General features: G+C 29.3%; 3 protein-coding genes across 4 annotated transcripts; 2 read left to right on the top strand and 1 right to left on the bottom strand.

Annotated features, from left to right (window-relative positions):
- Positions 1-4,505: 4,505 nt before the first annotated feature.
- Positions 4,506-11,562, top strand: LOC145746260 (synaptotagmin-14-like). 2 transcript variants are annotated; one of them, XM_082564513.1, is made up of 12 exons: positions 4,506-4,577; positions 5,095-5,253; positions 7,281-7,421; positions 7,661-7,753; positions 7,821-7,870; positions 8,035-8,160; positions 8,368-8,586; positions 8,766-8,924; positions 9,168-9,278; positions 9,510-9,699; positions 10,087-10,202; positions 10,615-11,562. In XM_082564513.1, exons 1-12 carry the CDS (start codon positions 4,553-4,555, stop codon positions 10,810-10,812), a joined length of 1,587 nt encoding a protein of 528 aa, XP_082420639.1. In that variant the 5' UTR covers positions 4,506-4,552; the 3' UTR covers positions 10,813-11,562. The 2 variants fall into 2 exon arrangements, with proteins under 2 accessions (XP_082420639.1, XP_082420630.1); XM_082564504.1 differs by lacking the exons at positions 4,506-4,577; positions 5,095-5,253 and adding an exon at positions 6,488-6,959.
- Positions 11,154-13,865, bottom strand: LOC145746274 (mitochondrial inner membrane protein OXA1L-like). Its single transcript, XM_082564524.1, has 7 exons — positions 13,727-13,865; positions 13,190-13,471; positions 12,549-12,738; positions 12,175-12,354; positions 11,884-12,048; positions 11,666-11,808; positions 11,154-11,479 (listed from the first exon to the last, which is right to left on the bottom strand). The coding sequence occupies exons 1-7, from the start codon at positions 13,786-13,788 to the stop codon at positions 11,293-11,295; spliced, it is 1,209 nt and encodes a 402-aa protein (XP_082420650.1). The 5' UTR covers positions 13,789-13,865; the 3' UTR covers positions 11,154-11,292.
- Positions 13,866-17,172: 3,307 nt separating this feature from the next.
- LOC145750358 (uncharacterized) lies at positions 17,173-18,381 on the top strand. The gene is made up of 5 exons (XM_082566415.1): positions 17,173-17,272; positions 17,346-17,509; positions 17,634-17,769; positions 17,968-18,268; positions 18,372-18,381. Exons 1-5 carry the CDS (start codon positions 17,200-17,202, stop codon positions 18,379-18,381), a joined length of 684 nt encoding a protein of 227 aa, XP_082422541.1. The 5' UTR covers positions 17,173-17,199.
- Positions 18,382-22,676: the final 4,295 nt, after the last annotated feature.

The following is a 22,676-nucleotide window of genomic DNA, read 5'->3' as shown; positions in this document are numbered from 1 at the left end:
TTAATAAGGGTCACATTCCTGCGGGGTATAAACCCTCCAAGTCGAGTGACTAGAAAAAAAACGAATGACGTCACGCGATTTTTTCGAGATTTTTTCGCGATAAAACGTCTCGAAAACGCCATTATTTTCCGCCGAGGTTTGTAACCCCTTTTTAATGATATTGTTTTCTAAGTGGCACTCGCCTGGAAGGGCGTTGACGAGTAAAACGTGCCATTACCACGGGGTGTTGTTCCCGGCTAAATTGCCGTAAAAATAGGGGGTCTGCTTGATATTTGTATATCGTACGATACTGGTTAAAATCGAAAAAATTTTTTTTTTAAATTAGCGTTTCCTTTTTTTAAAATATGCTCTATTGCATAACATATTATGCTAAAGCTATAAAAAATCACAACCTTATGTGTATGGAATAATATGTTTATTTGTTATTGGTGGGTATTGTTACGTCATGACAGCATACCAATCTATTTTGTCTTTAAATTTGTCGATTAATGGGTATGTTTAACATTACTGTTACTACTAATTGGCAAACCCTTTTTACAGCTCAATCGTTAACAAGAATGAATTAGTTTTTTAGGCCTTTAAATTGTTTTAAAAAGAAGGAAATAAACTTATTTTTACTGTATAGCTGACAGAGTAGTATAATAATAACATTTAGTATTGAAAATCCTATAACAAATTTTGTTTTGACTTCATTTGGTCACTTTCGTTTTGTCCTGTTTAAACATGTCGCTCTCAAAATCACTTTGAATGCATTCGGGTCTACTGACCCGCGACGCTTCAACTTTTATTGACGTCATAATCTATATGTTTTGACGTCACGGGGATGATCTACTGGGTCAACCCGCAAACAGATAATGTGTCGCATAGTTGTTGTTACTATCATGCATATTGCTGGGAAAATATTTGCCCATAAGCAAACTAATGCACGATTTCAAATTTTTACATTTTTTTTTGTCCATACCGAGTGGATTCCCTTTAAATTTAATAACAATTTGACACTGTAGTTTATATTTTGACATCAAGATAAAAAGCTTACCAGTAATTCTTACGGTAAAGCAAAACTTTATTGTTGCCCTGATCTGCGTAACCTACAACTTACCTTAAATAAATAAACAAAATCTTTTCAAAACTTTAAATCTAAATATAAACAAGTGATTATTTTAAATCCGCACTACTATAAATTTAAGGATTGACTGGCATTTGTGCTAATCCGAATTGTATGCTAAATAAATAAGCTAAATTATTAACTATTTCTTATGCTTTATTTTTGCTTAATTATGTCTGTCATTTAAAGATAAAAGGTTTGTAAAAACATGCCAATTATGAATATGTTTTTTTTTTAATTTTTGAATTACTCAAAATTGTAAAAAAAAGAACTCTTTGCACTTTGGTTACACGGCCTGCGTGTGGTCCTTCATCTAATTTCGTTCTTTTTCCGCTTAAAAAATAATCTGTCCGTCAACCTGATGTATCAACACGTTAGCGGTTGCATTTTTATGTATTCTGCACACACGCCTGTCATCTTTTAACATTTTAATAACTTACGCTGTACGCTATAGGCGTAGACTGACAAAGTGTTATTTAATATATTCGAGGAGATATTATCAGGTGGAGGTAATCTTGTCCCGTCGATTAGGCTGCTTAAAAAGTGTTAGTTCCCCGACTCTTTGTCGAACAAGGGCAACTGTTCGCCGCACAATGTCTCATCTATTCGATAATCTAATTAGCTGTTAAACACTTTAAAGGGCTCGATTTAATTAAATAGACTCTCCCTGATAGACAACACGATAAAAAAATGACTTGCAAGTCAGTACCGGTCGAAGCGGAAGCGTTTTGTGCTTAATCGATGTGGGTTTAATTGGGAGAGGGTTAAAATATCATTACTGCCCTGTTTATACACAAACAGAAACGTTATATAGCCTGGATACAGTGCGAGCTATTGTAATGGACATATGTAGAAGGATCGGGTTCACGGAGCGTATACGAATCGGACATGTTGTAATTTATAGTGACTGTGTAAATGTGCGATAAGAAAAACGATAAACTTTCAAAGAACATTATTTTTTTATAAATTTACCCGATATATCACTTAAAAAAACATTGATTTTTGGGCTGATTTGTTATTTGTCAAAATAGTGGAAATAGCCTGTCATTCACACGACTCAGCGTTCCTCTAATGCTAAGTGCTTTTGAATTTGATCTTTCACTTTTTGTATCCAATTTTCACGAAATACCGGGGCTTTGTTCTTACGACAAGATGATTGTACGACAGTTGTGGTTCGGCTACTTTATAACAAACAGAGTTGGCCTCCTACATGGCCGTGAGAATTTGTTACAATTCGGAAGGACACGAAAAATTGCTCGCTTATTTCGAAAGTTTATCACGCACCTGAAATACGTTGGAGTAAATTTAAATAGGTATTTGAAGGTAGGAAAGGCGTCGTCGTCAACGCTGATTCGTAATGTAGCCTAAATAGAAAATTACGCTTTTTAAAGGGAACTTTAAATGCTAAATATGTTTGTGCTGTAATCAAAATTGTAATTTATGTTTTAGTCTACACCACCATGTTTGTTTATATTCTCATGTTCCATTTTTAGTAGAAAATGTTAAGTTCAGGATTTTAATTTGTTTATGTATTTTGAAAACGTTGAGTCTGGATTACAAAACCAAAATCTTATAAACATCCTCGAATTACATTTTTTTAGAATTTCTCACAACGCATTATTCCCATTTATCTGTAAAACCAAAATTATTTAACAAATACCAAAACATTAAACTAGCCCAACAATTTATAAAACGTTTGGTCTTTCTTTAATTTCAAGTTTCTGTGAACTTTCTCCTTACAACAAACGCATAAGTTTTGATGGTTATGCTCATAGAACAATTTACATATTTATTTCAACTTGACACATCGTGTCTTACCTGCCGAGCACGACCAAAAATCATCTATTTTTAAATGAAATATAATTTTAAAGTGATGATAACGTTAGTGTGAAGGGTAAATATTTATGAGTTTTTGGTTTTGAGGGTTGTCGACTTAAAATTAATTTCCGCTTTATGATATTTTATTGACAGTTAAACAAATATATCTCAAAACAAAATACTTTTAATGCATCCAATAAGTTTTATAACCCATTGTTTTAATAAAATGAATCATTTTTTTCATATTCCCTTATGGCGATGTGTTTTTGATATTTTTATAGGTTAAATGTGCGGTTGGGACGTGTTTGAGGTATCCGTGAACGCTGAGCTCAAGGGCGACTAGTTGTGGCATTGGTGCGGCTCGAACCCAAAACTTTGCAGATCGTAGTCCGACGCCATGACCAGTTCACCACACTACCGGGCGAAACAAAAAAAATGGATTTAGTTTATATGCTTTGGCGCACTCTAGCGTATAACCTATTCCGTAGCGATTTTTGAATGCAATATTTTTAAAACAATTATAATACACACTTTTCCTTCTAGTAAATTTTTTAAGTTTGGATATGCATGTAGTTTTAGATACCATTGGCCGCTAAAAATTGAAATTAATTTATTAACTTCTAAATTATATATATACATATATATATTAAATTAATAAAAGAACTGGTGTTTTAAATGAAAGACTTCAAAGTGCATTGGGTATTAGTTTTTTTTATATTTTTGTTTTATTTGTTAAAATATAAAGGTTTTGTCGCACATTTTTATTGTAGTATTTCTATGGACCAGTAGGCCTAAAAGTAAATCAATGTAATTAATTTTGTATTTAAATATTAAAAAAAACTGCTAAATGCAAAACAAATTAAAGTTTTAAACAAATCCCGTTATTTTAAACCTTAAAACGGAAACAGATGCCGGGTTATGTAAATAAAAACATTTTTGCTTTCAAAATAACACCGTGTCACTAATTCCTGACATTTATCTAACGACCTTTTCGTTACAAATTACAAATCCTGTTTTCAAAAATGCATTAAGCTTTGACACTGAAATGATGTAAATTAAACGAGCACGCATGGTTCTGTCCTTTTTACGATGTGTCTAATGGCAACAGCTTCCGTTATGTGATTAGTTGGTACCACGCTTTCAGTGGCTATTATGTGCGTGTTATTTTCCTATAGCTTATGCATTTTTAGCAGCTTTTTAATGTAAGATATATATATTTTAATAAACAGATCAGGTAATTTATTTTTCCGAATATGCATTGGTTTTAAGAAAATATTTTAAACAGCGTATTTTATTAAGGGATTTATGTTTTAGGTTAGCTAACTGTATATGTATACCTACAAATACATACTGATTATTTGTTATATATACATATATTTTTTAGGCAGCTTATTAATTAAGATTTGAGCTTTTGTAACTCTTAATTATATCGTATGCTTTCTATTAACAAGTATAACAGAAATAGCTAGCAGCTTGTGTTGTCCATATGTATGTTATAAAAAAAAAAAACTACAAAAATCCTAAAACAAAACGGTCATTAATCAGACATTATGCTACAGATAAATGCTTTGTTATATTTTAGATGGTGCTAGTTTCTTTATTGTTTAAAGTCTCTTATTTGTATTAAGAATGATAACTGCAAAGCCAGACGAAAGTAAGTAGTCGTTATAATTAAAAACAAAGTAAATAAATTAAAAAAATTGCTTACAAATTTCTGGCAAAAACTTATTGGCTACGGTCGATATAGGATTTTAACCACGTGTCTGTATAATAACTTACATAATTAAATTCACATTGCACCCTTGGCAGTTGTTATAGCAATTCCTATGAGTAACATTGTTGTACTAACAATATGAATAATTAATAGCAAAGATATACTTTTTCTATTCAGTCCAAATGCCACCACATTTGACAAGATAAATTGTGGTTTAGGCCTTGTGCCGTTTTAAACAGGAAATATCAAAATCAAAAAACACAAGATCATGTCAATATCCCGTATGCTGTTTACCTTATTTAAATGTTTGCCAATATACGCATTTTGTATAACCACTTGTATAGCAAAAAAAGGCAAATACACAAAATTAGCATTTTATGAATTACAATTTTTTTGTTGTTGTTGTTTTTTTTTATAATTTTTGAACCTTTAAAACAATAAGATTTATTTTATTTAGATATTGAGCCGGCCTATATATTTCTTGGGGCGGTTATTGGCTCGACCTTGATCATTATTGTTTTCTATCTTTACTTCACCAAATCACTTTGCTTCAAGTCATGTCGCGGCTGCGATCGCTTCGACGTTAACAAATACCAATCATCTGCTGAAGCATTGGGTAAATTATTTGTGCTTTGTTCGTTGTTTAGCGTTTTTAAGCATGGTTAAATGGGTTACACGTACTGGTAGAATAAAACTGAACCTAGTGGATTAAAATAGAATTTAAGCCTGGTTTTGTAACCGCATAGTGCTTGATATACCCATGTTATAAAATGACGTTTCAAATTTGATAACCTTATTTAAATAGAAAGATATTCATTCCAACATTAATCCTAAAGTTCAACAAATTTAGGCTATATATAAAAGGTTTAAAGAGAAATATCATTTCCACGTTTTACGTCATAAATTTGGGCTAAAATTGCGCAAAAATTCCTTTTCAATGCTATTTACATTGTCAACACACAGTTGTGTTAGTATTTGGATTTATTTGAATTCCAAGACACTCCTTAGGCAAACATTTTAAACTTTCGTTTTTGTTTTGCGTAGGCGGAGACTACGGTTTTAGGTAGCTTAGACCAAGCACGAAATTCTAGTTAATTTAATTACATAACATTGCGCTTAAGTGAGTAACAAAGATGTAACGTTAATTCCGTTTTTATTAGATCAGCTATGTGGCTTAGATTACAACTTTACCCAAAAGTTCCAAGAAAAAAATTAAGAATTATTGTTTTTTTTCGTCGAAGTATATAAATAATTTAGCTGTATTTTTACCCTGGCTATTAGTATGCACCATTAAAAGATCGTAACCCGAGAATGTAAAAAATTGGTCAAACAGACACATAGTATAGGCTCGTTTGTTATCAGAATTTACGATTGATTTAGTTAGAAGTGGCCTTCAGGCGCTAACTTAAGCAAAAACAGCACCTCGTTGCTGCGCACCTAGTTAAAACTCATTTTGGCTGGCAGCAAGGCAGTTCACAAAGAAAGTGTAGAAAAGATTCCAATTAGAAATATAAATTGAATGGTTAAAATAATATTGAGGCAATTCTTTTGTGGTTACGCTTAATATGATATGAACGTGTGGTTCCGCTTGTTTAGTGCTTAACAGAAACTAGTACGTATATGTCTTAGGGTTTGGCAGTAAAAGTTATAAACTAAGGCAGTAAACGATATTATCTTTGTAAGGTTTAAAATGGGAAGTAAAAAGTTCAAGTTTATTGAAGGTTTGTTTTAAAGAATTAATTGTCTTTTTGTGAGAAAATAAAGTAAACAATGGGATTGGTAGGATTTTGTAAGGTGTCGTTAAAGCATATTTACCTTAACTTAATACTTTGCTATCTCATGTAGGAAAAGATGTTTCTACTAGACTAGAAATGACCAAATTGTTATGTTGTTTTAACGGAATATTATTTAAAATGGGTGCTGTCGAAAGCAGCCTAACAGGAAACGATTTAGTCGCTGAAATCAAACGACAAAACTTGAATGACAACCGCAAAAACTCGGTTTCGTCCATTAAAGATAGTTTGTGCGATCCAAGTGAATACCGTGTAGAAATAAAAGAAAACAATGCTGACGTCACAAAGCCTAACGGCGAGCTTGATTCTTTAGCTGATTTTGACCCTAACTACACCGAGTTTGACAACAAACCAACTAAAAGTTTAACTACCTCAAAGAACAATGTATCAACCATAGGCAATATTGAAAATAATGCAAACTTGGATAACCCAGGGCAAAAGTTTCGCAGTACTGTAAATGCTATAGGTTTGCTGCTTACTAGTATCGGTAAACCAGCGGCAAAAAATACTGACGCTGTGCAGAAAAAAGGTACACAATTTTGGTGGTAAAGTGTAGACAACTGTTGCGTAAATAATACTTGTTTATCTAATCGGATTAAAGTCACAAGTTTTTGTATGTGTACTTGAAGCCTTAATCTTTTAAACCTTGTGTTTGCTTAGAACAGTTAAGGTAAAAGTACATAAATCGCAAATAGACTTGGGTGAATTGCTTGATCAATATTTGTGTTTGTTTTCTCGAAGATTTTCTTTGAAATCGACACCAATGTGCAATCTTAAACTTCATAAAAACAGTTCTAGGTAACCTGTTTCCCATAATCATTTTTTACTTAAATTACGTTTTTATTTACAGCAAAATCGTACGATGAATCGGACAACACTACTTCGTCTGACAGCGATGAAGAGATGTTACAAAACTTAAAGAAATCAATTAGAAGATCCCACCAATCCTCATCAAGTCTTGCGTCTAAAAGAAGCCTAAGTCATGCCAGAGGTAATTACATGTCTTTTAACAAATTATAAAAAATAAACTAACAAATTTGGTCATGTAGTTTTTAAATGTAACAAAAACTTTTAGATACTATTTTAATAGCCTGCCAAAATTTGGTATTAACATAACGATATAAGGCCTGCCCCTTACTTTTAAAATTACAACGTTTTGTAGTATAGTGTTTGTTTTTCTGTTGATTTATCTACAAATATGTTCCTTTAAACAACATTTTCAACTTGCAGTATCGCCTGGTTCTGCCAGTTCTAGAATTTCAGTCATAGAACAAGAGATAGCGGTTGACAGTGAAAATACAACCAGAAGTCGTTCAAACTTCGGTAAAAAAACGAATAAACAAATCTTTACTTTTTTTATTATATAGACGTTATTTTGTCTTTTTTACAGGCAGCACAGATGGCGGAAAATCTGACAAGTCATCAAGTGATATTTTAATGGTAAGATATGTCCATGTGTATTATTTTATTAAAGGTACAAAAAGTCTCTTGACTTCTGTATGCTGCTCGGCGCACCAAGTTAAACCTTTATTTCTTTGTATTCCATTAGTCAGCCCTTTTTCTTTTTTTTGTTGAAAAATTGAATAAACTTAATCCGATTGTAGATGGAGCCATTGTCAGGGCTTTCTTCGCCCTCCAGCCACAGTAGAGATCCTCAGAGTTCAGGAGATTGGAATGTTATGGAAGAAGACAGTATTTGCAGTAGAGGAGAATCTTCAAACGTTTTGGATGTAAGATTTATGTTACAGACCTATAGTTATTTTTTTCAAAAATTATTTAAAGTTTGGGTAGTAATGTTAAATTTTTGTCAAAACTAATTTATTTGTAACAGTTTTATTGTTTTATTTTAATTGGTAAATTTTAAAGAAAGTAGATTACGTCTAGTTAATATGGCATGGCAAAAAATAGTTTAAGAGCCCAGTAAAAATTGTTTGTAGTCCGACGACGAAGTTGCAGCCGCGATTGCCGTAAAACCACGTGACGGCGATGACAACGCAGACGACCGTGGCAGTCCGCTGGACATTCCCCCTATATCAGCTTGTGGAACGCTGGACATCGCCGTACAGTACTTTTTGAGCGAGCGAAAGTTACAGATTACGATTGTCGAGGCAAATGATTTACCGTCTAAGGACAGAGGTGGAGCGAGTATAATACAGGTAATAATAAAAGTACAAACTTCTTAATAGTAAATTATTGGTAAATTTTTTTTTGAAAAGATTACATTTATTTTAAAGTGTTTTTGGACATCTTAAATAGTTATTTGAGTTTTGTGTTTATATTGTAAAAAAAACAGATTGTTATAGTTGATTCCAATTGAGCAAACATTTATTTAAAGGTGCGAGCTGTTGTTTTACCAATGAAAAGAAAGAGATACAAAACCAAAGTGCAACACATCCATTCTCCTCGCTTTTCCGAAACTTTTAAAATATCCCGAATTTCACCTCAAGATTTAAGGGGACTTGGACTAAGAGTTCGACTATACGGGATCGGAAAAGTGAGTAAATAGCAATATATAAAATACTGTATAAGTATATAACGTAATTTAAATATCACTGTTAACAATTACCTGTTTCACTTACATAAAATATTCAAAAGACATTTACAGAAAATGCAGTTCGGTATATAAATATAATAATGGGTATTGATTTTTTGTAATGTAACCAAAGGTCGTGTGAGCAAAGTTATTTGTCAATTTCATGTAATATTTTATAGTTTAAATGTTACAACATATTAAAAGGTTAAGGATAGACTGATAGGCGAAGCAACAATGAGATTTGATGAGTTAAATCTACTAAGGGATCCACAGTTAACAGTGACCCTACAATTGGAGCCGAGAATGGACGTTAATGTAAGTTTATAACATTTAAACGTAGAGCATAAATTGATTAATATTTGTCATTGGCGATGTGAACCTTTTGTTGTTATCAGATTGTATTGACTATTCTCAATAACATTTTTCAAATACTTTTAAGTTAATTTATTATCCCGCAACCTATAATCTATAGATTATTTATGCGAGCCAAAAGTTAATATTTCCCTAATAAAAACGCGATAAATTATTCATGAAATCTTTATACAGAGAGGAGATCCCAGTTTATCGGTTGCCTCTCTCAACGATACCGAGGTTTCGAGTGTTTCTACGTTAGCTCACGGCGGGAGTTTGCCCGAGTTGTTGTTATCCTTATCTTACAACGAAATCACTGGTCGACTGTGCGTCGAAGTAGTAAAGGGTTCGCACTTTCGAAACCTCGCTATGTCAAAGCCACCAGGTATTAGATATGCTCAAAAAGCATGGCTTACTAAGATAATATCGAAAATTATTTTACCCAGTAGGTTTTTTTATCCAAAACCATATGCCCAACCATATGCCCTAAAACGCCAGCAATGTGATATTTTTTAAGTGGATAATCTCTTTTTTTTTCGAAAATATATCGACAAGAATTTCGAGAAAAATATTGTTGTTGGATTTTAAAAATATGTTTATTTAGTTAAATAGTTTTATGGTAAAATAGACAAATACCAAAATCATAAGATGAGTATTTTTAAAATGTTGTCAAAAATAGATGTATCTTTAAATATCATATACAATCAAAAGTTTAGTAAAAAAATATTTAATTCATTTAAAAAAGTGTTTTATATAATTTTTGTTTTGTTAGATACGTTTGTAAAAATAGTTCTACTAAATTCTGGATGTGAGGAAATGGCACAAAGCAAAACTGCGATACAACGAGCACAACCTAATCCAAGATACATGGAAACGTTTTACTTTCAAGTAAATGCTTTTTGCTTAGAGTAAAATTTTAATGAAACTTGAGACTAGGTCGGGACAACAAATATGACCTCACGCTTTGGCCGTAAATTTGCTCGTTTTTTTATTCTCGATGTGGGTCGACTTCACGACCCAAAAATACAGTAACAACTGTTACCCCGGCCCAGTCTCGAGTTGCAGTTTGGGATATTATCGTTTATAATTGCCCCAAAATTACGCTGCTGATTAAGTACTCAAGAGCGCTACAGCATGAGAGTATTGGGGATCAAACCCTAAGTCAGGTTCTGTGAAAACACACACATAGCCTTTTTTTGTAAACATTTTCAAAAAATCTTCGTAACTTTTGGTTAATCTGGGCTGCGTAAATAAAATTTTTACACGTTTAGTAACTAAGTTTTCTGTTTCCTTAATTCAGGTGGCCCTTTTTCAACTGGCCGAAGTATCACTAATGGTAAGCGTTTACTGCTCAAGAACAATTAAGAAAAAATACATCTTAGGCTGGGTTTCGTTGGGCAAAAACAGCAGCAGTGATTCGGACGAACAACATTGGCAAGAAATGATCGGAGCCAAGGGGAATGCAGTCTGTCGATGGCATACTTTAATTGAAACTTAGCAAGTCAAAGTTAAGGTTAAAACTAGTCGTCTGTATTTCTTTAAACATAGCACCAACACCTAACTGATATATAAAACAATTTTGTTTTATTTTGACAGTGTAATACCTGCAAAATGTAACTAACTATCAAATTTAAAATTTTAATAACTAAGCCTAGACAGGTATTTTCTGACAGCCTCATTTTTTTCGTATTAGGCATTTGTATAGCAATCTAAGTTTGTTGTTAATTTAAACAGCAGTCTCATGTATGTTTTGTAAAGCTGGCTTAAAACTAATAGAGTTAAATCAGGAAAAAATAACAAGTTTTAAAACAAATTATTAGCTACAATATCGTTTGCTTAAGTTTATTCAGTACCAGATGCATCCTAAATCTGTTTAATGTTTTTAAATACCAACAACGAAATTTTATTTTAGTTTATTAAGTTAAGAATAACTGTATTTTTTACACAAAACAAAAATTTAATTAAAACCTAGAAAATATTATTTTTTTGTTTTGTCTTTACTGAAGTCGATTTTTTGCATGTGTTGCAAAACTTTTTTTCTAGCATCCATGGCTGCTTTTTGTTCTTTTTGTAAGCGCTTTATATTTTCGATCGGATTCGACATTCGCTTCATTTCTTCCTGAACTGCAGCAGAATGTACAACCGCTTTCGGAAATTTAAAATATCTAAAAAGAATTTTTTTATAAATTAAAAAAAATCTGATTAACTCTTTTAAATTTTTATTCTCAATTCCAATTTAATATCGTAATAAAAAAATGTTAATATATAAAAGCACAACATTTTTACTGAACAACATAAATTAGGTAACTGTATAGCAAACCAAAAAATTTGTTCCAGCAAATTTTACTTACTTTTGTACTGATGGTAATGCAAAAACTTTCATTTGAATAAACGAAAACGAGTTACTGGTCAACCAAAAGACAAAAAATACAGCTGGTTTTGTTAAGATAAAAGGTAAGATTATAAATGGACTAAATTGCAAAAACTTCATAACCTGTAAAAAAAAAATTTAAAATTAAAAATAATTTTTTTATACAAAGCAAAAAAAATTAAAAAAAGGAATTCTTACAGTTTTATTAGATGCAGCAGGCCCTACTTCTGATGTAGCACCACCAAACTTCATGAGAAGGAAAAGAGAAGTACACGATAAAACAGGCAAGAGATAAAAAGGGTCAACAGCTGCTAGATTTTGAAACCATAACATTCCTGAGGTAGTTAAACTGGGTAACCCAACCTAAAAAATGTATCCACAGAATTATTTCATCATTATGATTTTTTTAATAATTTTATATTATGCCAACGAAAATTATAAATAAAAGGTTGAACAAAATTAATAAAAACATTTACTACAAACACACACCTCAACCATTTGATTGAGAGCATAAAAGAATGATGTAAACGTAATCATAGTGGGTAGTTGAAAGGAAAGTGCCTTTATCGGATTAATATCTTTTTCTCTCAAGAGATCCATCATCTCGGCTTGCAACTTAAGTTTTTCCTGTTTGGTTTGTGCAGTTGCAACAGCAATTTGTAGTTTTAGCTAAATACAACAGAAGAAAATACCATCAAATTAATCTCACTTTGTTTTGCTGGAAAAAAAGGATTCAAAGGCAAGGGTGATCTATTGTAAATCTAATTGTAATAACTTGCATACCATACACGAGTCATCATATGTAATCTGGTTTTTACACAAACCAAATATATTTTGCTTTAATTTAAAAAATTTTTTTATACCTGTTCTGGTTGATGGTTAGTTGAGCGTATTATAAACTTTCTCATTTTTGCATAAGCAGGCACGCCAATTAATCTCATACAAATTGTCACGATGGCAATGGTCGGCATCCATGACACATCCAGACCCGTGTGAATGAATTCTAGAAAGTTCTGAACCCAATGATGTGGGTAAAAGTCAAGTCCACCTAATCTTTTAAGTATAAACAAAAGGTAATTGAGTTGGGTTGCAGTGTATACAACAGAATGAAATTATGTTGTTTAAAAATGAAACAAAGTTGTTGCATTTATATTTAATATTTCCCATTCTTAAAACTTAAAAACAATATATTTTTTTTGTATTTATTTATTGTTGGAAAAGTCGACTTCAGGGCCTTAACATAGAGCAACATCAATTACCCTGACTCAATCTCAAGACCCAGCCTTGCTTTTGGCAGTTTGGGATATTTTAGGTTATAGATCGCTAATAAATAATTAAGTTGCTGATTAATTAAGTAATGACTCAGCAGGAATTTATACCATTTAGAGCACCTTACTAAAAGGCACTACGGTATAAGAGCAGTGAGGATCAAACCCGAGGCCTCGTGTACAGAACCCAAGTGTTCTGACCACTACACCCTGCAGCTGGTCTTGCTTATTATTACCCATAATCTCCAAAACTTTCTTGCGCTGGTGTTGTAGCAGTGGATATTGGTTCTAAGTTATCTGTAACTGGGAGTGCATTGGTGGGTTCAAATTCTGTCAAGTTTGGATTAAATGCTTGTTCTTGGTTTAAAATGATTGCAGACAAGGCCAATGTCCTCGTTTGAAAATTCGTATGATGTAATGACAGATTAGTAATAACTTTGTTTTTTTGAATAAATTGTTTGTGTTTTTTGTTTTCTAACACATATCCAATGCTTCTGGCATGTTGATGGTGTGTAATTCTAGAAAAATAATAAATGTATGTAAGTACAAAAAAAAAATTTAGTTGATATTTTGTTGGTTAAATGGTTTGGTTATTAAGTAGGGAAAGATTCCATAAACAAAATTTTAGTAGAGTAATTAATTGCACCATATATCAGTAAAAGTCATGTATAGTTATAATATCCAAAACAACAATTGTGTTAGGGTTTACTTTAAATTTTACTGAATGTAAAAAAGTAGTAATTTAAAAACAGGTTTATTGTTTTTTACTTTACCTTGTTTTAATAAAACGCGAAGAACGATAACCTAGTCCAAGGTATAAACGTAAACTTAACATTTTTAGCGTAGCAGTGAACCAAAAACAAATTTGTGCAAATAACACGGATAACTTTCCAATTTACTTTTAACTTTTTCTTAAAAAAATAATGTTTTTTTTTATTAAATCATGCTTGAAATTATGGGGATTTCCCAAAAGTAATTCGGTATAAAAATTAGATGTCGCTGTTTTACTAAATTTTGCAAATTATATCAAACTACACTATAAAAAAGGTCACTTTGTTATAGTTTCTAACTATTGAAAATTATCATAAATTATATCATCTAATAAATATATCATCAAACATTTGCGTAGGTTTTTAATTCTGTGTTTATTAATTCAATTTCCTATGAAAACGGTTATTTTTATAGCGTCTTTAGTACTTTACTACCAAGTTAATAAAGGAATTTTCTTAACGATGGTATTAAAATCGACTTAATATAACTTTTTGTGGTTAAATAAGCTTCATATAACATACCAACAGTAACTACGCGATTTTTATTTTTATTTGCAAACGCGCATCGTTTACCATCTTATTTTCCAAAAAGTAATAAAAACCATGTTTTTTATATCCAGTGCTCAATAACATTTTAATAAGCACAGATGTTTGAGATGAAACAAGTTAATTTAGGAGAAACTTTAAAGGATAACGCCCAGTGACATAAATGTCATCAAAAACTACTAAACTATTCTTATCTTACTTCAAAATAAAAAAATATTTTTATTGTTCACATTAATAGCAAAATTGCAAGTTTTGGTTTGATAAACTAAATACAAAACAATAAAAAGTTAGCTAGATTCAAAAAGCTAATTGCTGAAAGCGATAACTGTGCATTTTGCCTTAGTCCGGTTCGGTCGAACGAAAAATAATTGTTCGCTTTACAAAACAAAATAGGGCAACTTGATTTAGTAAGGTAAACAATTAAGAACCAAAGAGAAATACAACAAAAATGATTAGTTTGAGCGTCAATGGTTTATCCCAAACATGTAACAACACTTTTTGATTGCGTTCATAAGAAGGATTAGGAAATAAAAAAAAATTGATGAAATATTATATAAAAAAGGAAATGCAGACAGTATAAGATTTGAAGGGGCCAGTAATTGTAAATGCATTTATATTCCTTTTATATACAGAATATTGATGTGGCCATAAAAGGTCCGTTTACAAGGGTGTTGTCTAATTAATACAAGCGTGTAGGTAGATGTTGTTAACAATCTATCAAACATACCAGATAAGAAACAGAGAACAATTTATAGAACTTAACACATTACTAATTATTTTTTAGAAATGTAAATTAATTCATAATCTAATAATTATTCCCTGTGCAACACAAAACTTTATGGTAGAAAGAGACCAATATTTAAATCAAGTTGGACGAAGTTTTAATAATCCAAAAGGTAAGTTTATATTTACTTTTAAATAAATTGTTTAAAGTTACTGTTTTTAACCTTACTCTGGAATAAATTGTTTAAATTTTGATTACCAAAATCTTTTCATTGTAAAATACTGCTTGTCGACATAACTTTAATACAGACTAAGATTTAAATTATTTTTTTTTTTATAAAAATGATTTCATAATTTAAAAGGATTTTCACAAAAGTAATTTAGTTTAAAAGGTAGGTGGCGCTGTATGCGTAGGAATCTGTCTTAATAAGCGTATCTGCCCGCATTTCCAACTTACACTGTTCGTGCTAGAACCTGACTTAAAAGACACATTGCACATTGCTAAAATTCGTTTTACCGAACAGATTTATTTCTAAAAACTTAAATTCACAAAATTTAGGTCGATTTTGTTTTTACTTGGAAAGGTCGATTTCCAGAAGGTGGTGTAGAAATGGTTAATAGAAAATATTATTGCTGGTGTTTTTCTATTTAAAAACGATAAATTAAGTTATATTAAATATGTCAAAGGTGCAGTTTTATTTTCTAAATAAACAACCCGCTTCTATGAAGCTAGCATACTTTAGCGAGCATGCCAGTATGTAAATCTTTATATCCTAATTCCAAGAAACTATTTTAACGACTTTGTTAAGACTTACTTAAAACAAAACGCAAACCATGACAGGTTTTAATTTTTTTGACAAAGGGTGCCTTTTAGAGCAAAAAAAACAAGTCTGTGAAATTATGATACAAATAGAACTTTAATACTGATTTAGATTTTTTTTAAACATCATCTTAAAATTTATGAGAATTTTCACACAAGTAACAAAGTTTTAAAAATAGTTAACGCTAGTTTATTATTTTTTGTATAGATATCTCTTATTTTTGCCTAGGCCCTTACCGAAATCCATTTTACCGAATGGTAATATTTCTAAAAATTGAAATTTTAGAACAACTTTTAATTAAAAAATTATGTCGACATTTTAAAAAAAATGATAAGCCATTTTTCAAGGGGGGTGGTGTAGAAATGGATAATTAAAAAAAAGGTCAAACGTGTAGTTTAATAAATTTAAAAAACAAACAACCTTCATAAAGCCAACAGATTTTAGCGTGGGTGTTTGTCTGTAAATCTTTAGATCCTACTTCCAAGAAACTATACTAACGACTTTGTTAAAATTTACTTAAGAAAACCAACGCAAACAATGACTAGTTCTAAATATATTGACAAAGGTTCCCTTTCGAACGTCTTATTTTGCAGGAACCCTTTCTGCCAAATAAATAACATGACTAATATTCAAAAAGTAGAGTACACTTTCAAACTACTAAAAGAATTTATTTTAACTTAAAAAAAAACTTTTAAAATTGGAATAATGTTTTATCATATTAGTTTTATCTAGAAATTCTTCTATTTTTTTTTGATCTTGTTAAAAATATTTTATTCTTATTGTTTGCTTTCCTTTAAGTTAATTGTTTTTAATATATTTTAGCAATTATATGATTTAAATATATGTTAAATTCGCTACTCCAAAAATATGTAAAATATAACATGTATTTCTAAGGTAATGTGCCCAATTTCAAAACAACTTTAATCCAATGATAAACGAATAAGCAACAAAATTTGTAGCCTAGAAGGCTACTCAATATGACCAATATTTTCCAAAACTTTCTTTCTGACCTTTATTTAGAAAAAAATTGTTAAATAAAAAATATGTTCTTTTTGGTTAGTGTTTTTTATTACAATAAACCCAGAATTATATCAAAAAGTTGTAGTGCCATATTTTGTTTTAACATAATCGACCGCCTTCACAAAGCTAGCATATTTTTGCGTACGTGCTGACAAGCGTTTTAAATGTTAATTAAATTGATCCTCGAATTCTACTTTGAGTAGATTCACAAACAATGTCGAGTTCTTCGTTTATTGACTAACGTTTCCAAGAAGGGCCATAAACCATAAATCTTAAACTAGGCCTATATAAACCCTTAACACGAAGTCAATTTTCATTTGCACCTAAAGTCGGTAATAAGTACGTTTTTCGCCTTAGAAAATTAAAATGAGAATTGTCTTAGTTTGCGTAATTGTAGCTATGCAGATTTTTGCTGCGCACGCTTATACGTATTACTATGGTAAGTATATGTAAAGTAATATTGTGTTTTTTAACCTTTTTTGCAAAATTTAACCGTTTTTTTTTGTATTTAGCAACTTACAATGAGTTGGGTTGTTGGAAAGATACAAGTAACCGAGCTATACCAACGCGGGAAGGAGACCCAATATTGGATGGCGAATACCCAAATAGAAAAAAGGCATTGCTGAAGTGTGCTCGGGTTGCTAATAACCATAACAACGGCATGTTTGCAGTCCAGGTAAGTTTGTTAAAAATCTTATTTAAATTATATTTAAATTTTTAAACCTATTAAAAATTAAAAGAAGAAGCAATACGTGAATAAGTAAACGGAAAGACTTGAATGTTTAAACAATTTTTTTTAGAACGGAGGTTGGTGTGCTAGCTCGGACAATGCAATAAGTACATACCAAAAATACGGCGTATCCAACGATTGTAAATCAAATGGTTTAGGTGGACCATGGGCAAACCAAGTGTACGAAATTAAGTACATTGCTAAAGGTATTATATTCAACATTATGTAATTTTATCTTTATATTAAATTTTTTAAATCTATTAAATTTTGGCCATAAACCATCTAATTACTGCACAAAACGTCATTATGATTTAAGATTTATACCTTTATGCAATATGCACAGGTTGACTGCATAACTTTATTAGTTTTTTGTCAATGTTTTTTGTCAATGTTTTTTGTTTTAGTTCAACTTATACACCTTGGTTGTTGGGCCGATACGAGTAATCGTGCAGTCTCCCCGTTGGACGGTTCTGACCCCCTTCTTACTGATAACTATAAGAGTCGTGAAGACTCTATTCACAAGTGCACCGACGTTGCGCTTTCACATGGGTATGACATCATTGCCGTGCAAGATGGTGGTTGGTGCGCATCGGCGCGTAACGCAGTTCATACCTACAAGAAGTACGGGCATTCCTCGTCTTGTAGTAATGGCAAAGGTGGCCCATGGGCAAATGATGTTTACAGATTAGACATTGTTTGGGAAAGGTAAATTAACATAATAATTTGAATATAAATTTAATTTTTTTTCGTTGCTAATATAATATTAAACACTATATGCTACGATTTACGATTATTTTTTTATTTCTAGGAGGTACTAAATTCCTTGACTACATCTGTTAAAACGCAAGATATTATGTAATCATCTAGTTTAATTTACCTTATAATTGTTCTAAACTGTTAGAAACCAAATGCAGATATTGTGAAATGTAGTAACGCAATGACTAATAAAAATTAGGCAATAAAAATTTACATGTGAGAAAAATGGAATAGAACAGAAAAAATTCATTTACAATAATATTAAAAACTACAAGTTTTTTACTTTAAAAACCAAATACAGAAGGTTATAAGTTTGCTAAGTTAGAATTATCTGAATTTCTAGAAGCAATAACTGTTTAATATGCCTCAGTATAATTAAACAAATTAGAAGTAAAATAGGTATATTTCATTTTTGCAATCTCGTACATTTTTAATAAAATTGTCATAACTTCTAGAAATATTAAAATAAAAAAAAATCGCAAATGCGTTAATAAGGCTCCCGCCGTTCTTACGAAACAATTTTTTTGGATTTAAAATTTTTAAATTTTTGGAAAAAATTTTGTTTTCAAATACAACTGACCAAAAAAGGTCACGTGACCCGATAACACCCAAAATAAAAATTTGATCAAACTTTTTTGCTACTGAATAATTTTGCAAAATTTAACTAACAAAATAACGTATTTAAAAAAAAATTATTAAAAAATATTAATATTTAATAAAGTTATGACACATTTACTGAATTTTTGCTAAATTTTAAAACTAGAAATTTGGTATTTTGTTAGATGCCATTGACCTATCTAACATAAAAGATAAAAAAAATTCGCGAAAATATTTAGTAGAACAAAAGTTAAAGATATTTTTTTTTGCTTAAGCTTGACTTGTTGTATTGGTGGTCAAAATTTTTTTTCAAAAAATTAAAATTTTTATTATTTTTTTCTTTAGAATATTAATATTTTTTTTAAATAATTCGTAAACACGTTAATTGGACCTGTGCAATTTTAACAGAACAATTATTTCTCAATTTAAGATTTTTTATTTAAAAAAAAAATTGTATGCAATATCAATGGCCAAACATATCACGTGACCTAATTAAACTCAAAATAAAATAGCTCAAACTTTTGTTATACTGAAAATTATTATGGTTCGAAATCTTAGATTTCGAAACATATTGTTATTGTCATTATACTTATTATTATTATTATTATTTTTATTTTTTCTAGTTCCAATTTTGAAAGAAGATATCTTTAGTTCCTTAGAATTTAAAAATTTGAAATTTTAGTATGTTGTTTATTATCAGATTATGTTTTCATTCTCCTATTTACAACATTTAATTATCACTAATTACTAATTAATAAGTGTTTATTTATTAAAATTTAAAGTTTGTTATTTATTTTTTAAATCTTGGTCAATTGTATATCATGATATCAGTAACTCAAAAATGAATTAAAATTTTAATTTTTATCACTAATTACTAATTAATAGGTGTTTATTTATTATAATTTAAAGGTTGTTATTAACTTTTTAAATTTTGGTCAATTGTATATCATGATATTAGTAACTCAAAACTAAATTAAAATTTTAATTTTTAATCACTAAATACTAATTAATGAGTGTTTATTTATTATAATTTAAAGGTTGTTATTAACTTTTTAAATTTTGGTCAATTGTATATCATGATATTGGTAACTCAAAAATAAATTAAAATTTTAATTTTAATCACTAATTACTAATTAATAGGTGTTTATTTATTATAATTTAAAGGTTGTTATTAACTTTTTAAATTTTGGTCAATTGTATATCATGATATTAGTAACTCAAAAACGAATTAAAATTTTGATTTTTATTACTAGTTACTAATTAATAGGTGTTTGTTTATTAAAATTTAAAGATTGTTATTGCTTTTTTAAATCTTGGTCTATTGTATATCATGATAGCAGTATCTCAAAAATAGATAAAAAATTTAATTTTTGTTTGTTTATTATATTTAAATTATTGTTTGTTTATTTAAAATTGAAGTTCGACATTAAGTATTTAAAATTTAATAGGGTATTCTATAATATAAGTAGTTAAAAAACATATTTAAAAAATAATTTTTGTTTGTTTATCATATATGTAAATGCTTGTTTATTTATTAAAAATCAAAAATCAATTTTAGGAATTTAAAATTTAGTCTAATGTGTATCCTGATATTAACAACTTAAAACTCGGTTAAAATATTAATTTTTGTATGTATAATATATTTGAATACTTGTTTGTTTATTAAAAATCAAAGATATGTATTAGTCTTAGTAAATGTTTACGCATATCTTTTTTCATTTATTAAAATTTATGCTAAACATAATCAAATTATTTCGAACCATATTTTGTTTATCAAATAAATCTAGTTTTTATTATTATTATTATTTTTATTCTTTCTAGTCCCAATTTTGAAAGAAGATAACTTTAGTTCCTTAGAATTTAAAAATCTGAAATTTTAGTATGTTGTTTATTATCAGATTATGTGTTTATTCTCCTATTTACAACATTTAATTATTACCAATTACTAATTAATAAGTGTTTATTTATTAAAATTTAAAGTTTTTTATTAATTTTTTAAATCTTGGTCAATTGTATATCATGATATTGGTAACTCAAAAATGAATTAAAATTTTAATTTTTATCACTAATTACTAATTAATAGGTGTTTGTTTATTAAAATTTAAGGGTTGTTATTAACTTTTTAAATCTTGGTCAATTGTATATCATGATATTACTAACTCAAAAATGAATTAAAATTAGAATTTTCATCACTAATTACTAATTAATGGGTGTTTGTTTATTCAAATTTAAAGATTGATATTAGGTTTTTAAATTTTGGTCGGTTTTATCTTATAATATTTATAATTCGAAAATAAATTAAAAAACAATTCTTGTTTGTTTTTTATATTTAAATGCTGGTTTGTTCATTAAAAATTAAAGTTCGACATTAAGCATTAAAAATTTGGTATGATGTATTTTATAATATAAGTAATTTAAAAACATATTAGAAAAATAATTTTCGTTTATTTATCATATTTAAATGGTTGTTTATTTAATAAAAATCAATTTTAAGAATTTAAAATTTACTATAATTTATATCCCAACATCACCAACTTAAAACTGGGTTAAATATTAGTTTTTGTTTGTATTATATATATAAATGCTTGTTTGTTTATTAAAAATCAAAGGTTTGTAATATTCTGAGTTAATGTTTATGCATATCTTTTTTTATTTATAAAAATTTATGTTAAAAATAATCAAATATTTTCGAACTATATTTTATTTATCAAATAAATCTAGTTTTTTTTATTATTACAAAGAATTTTTTATTATTTTGTAACTTACTTAAGCTATGTATACAATTTTGCATCATTGATAGATCGTGGCAGTTAGTTCAGTGCGAAAAGCCCACAACTCTCAGTACTGAGTTCCGAGGTTTGGTTCCCAACTTAGACTACTCAAATTAATCAACTTACCATTCATTTTTTGTATTTTGCGTACATAGGGCTGGTCATATGATCACGAGACCTAACACACTAGTAAAAAAGTTTTAAAAATTTTTTTTTATTTTAAATCAAAAGATAACTATACCAATAAAACCGCACTGTTCAGCCGTGCTTGCAAAAATTTTTTAGCAAGCATTAATATTTCCGAGAGTTATGACAAATTTATGACATTGATTTTTAAATTTTTTTAGAACTGTTTTGGTATAACTAATGCTCAAGATAAAGAAATTTTTGAAAATAATTAAAAGAACAAAAAAACATTTTTTTTTCGCGTACATTGAATTGTTCGCGCGACTTTTGACCTAATTAAACCCAAAATAAAAATTACCTCAAACTTTTGTTTTACTGAAAATTTTCGCAAAATGTTTCATCTTGAATGTAAGTTAGGCCAATGCGCGTCTAATAAAATACAAAATTTTAGGTTTTGAGATTTCATAAATTTTTAATAAAAGTTTTATAACTTTTATGAATATTAATATTTTAGAAAAATATTTTGTAAACACGGTAATTGGACCTGTGCGGTTCTAACACAACAATTATTTTTCGATTTAAAATTTTTTATTTTTTTTCAAAAAATTTGTATGCAATATCATTGGCCAAAAATATCACGTGATCTAATGAAAACCAAAATAAAAATTACCTCAAACTTTTGTTTTACTGAAAATTTTCGCGAAATGTTTTATCTTGAATGTTAGTTAGGCCAATGCGCGTCTAATAAAATACAAAATTTTAGGTTTTGAGATTTCATAAATTTTTAATAAAAGTTTCATAACTTTTATGAATATTAATATTTTCGAAAAATATTTTGTAAACACGGTAATTGGACCTGTGCG

This window comes from Corella eumyota, chromosome 1 (genome assembly GCF_963082875.1).
Source record: "Corella eumyota chromosome 1, kaCorEumy4.1, whole genome shotgun sequence".
NCBI lineage: Eukaryota > Metazoa > Chordata > Ascidiacea > Phlebobranchia > Corellidae > Corella > Corella eumyota.
Note: the sequence above shows the minus strand (reverse complement) of the source record. Positions and strands in the feature narration are given on the sequence as shown.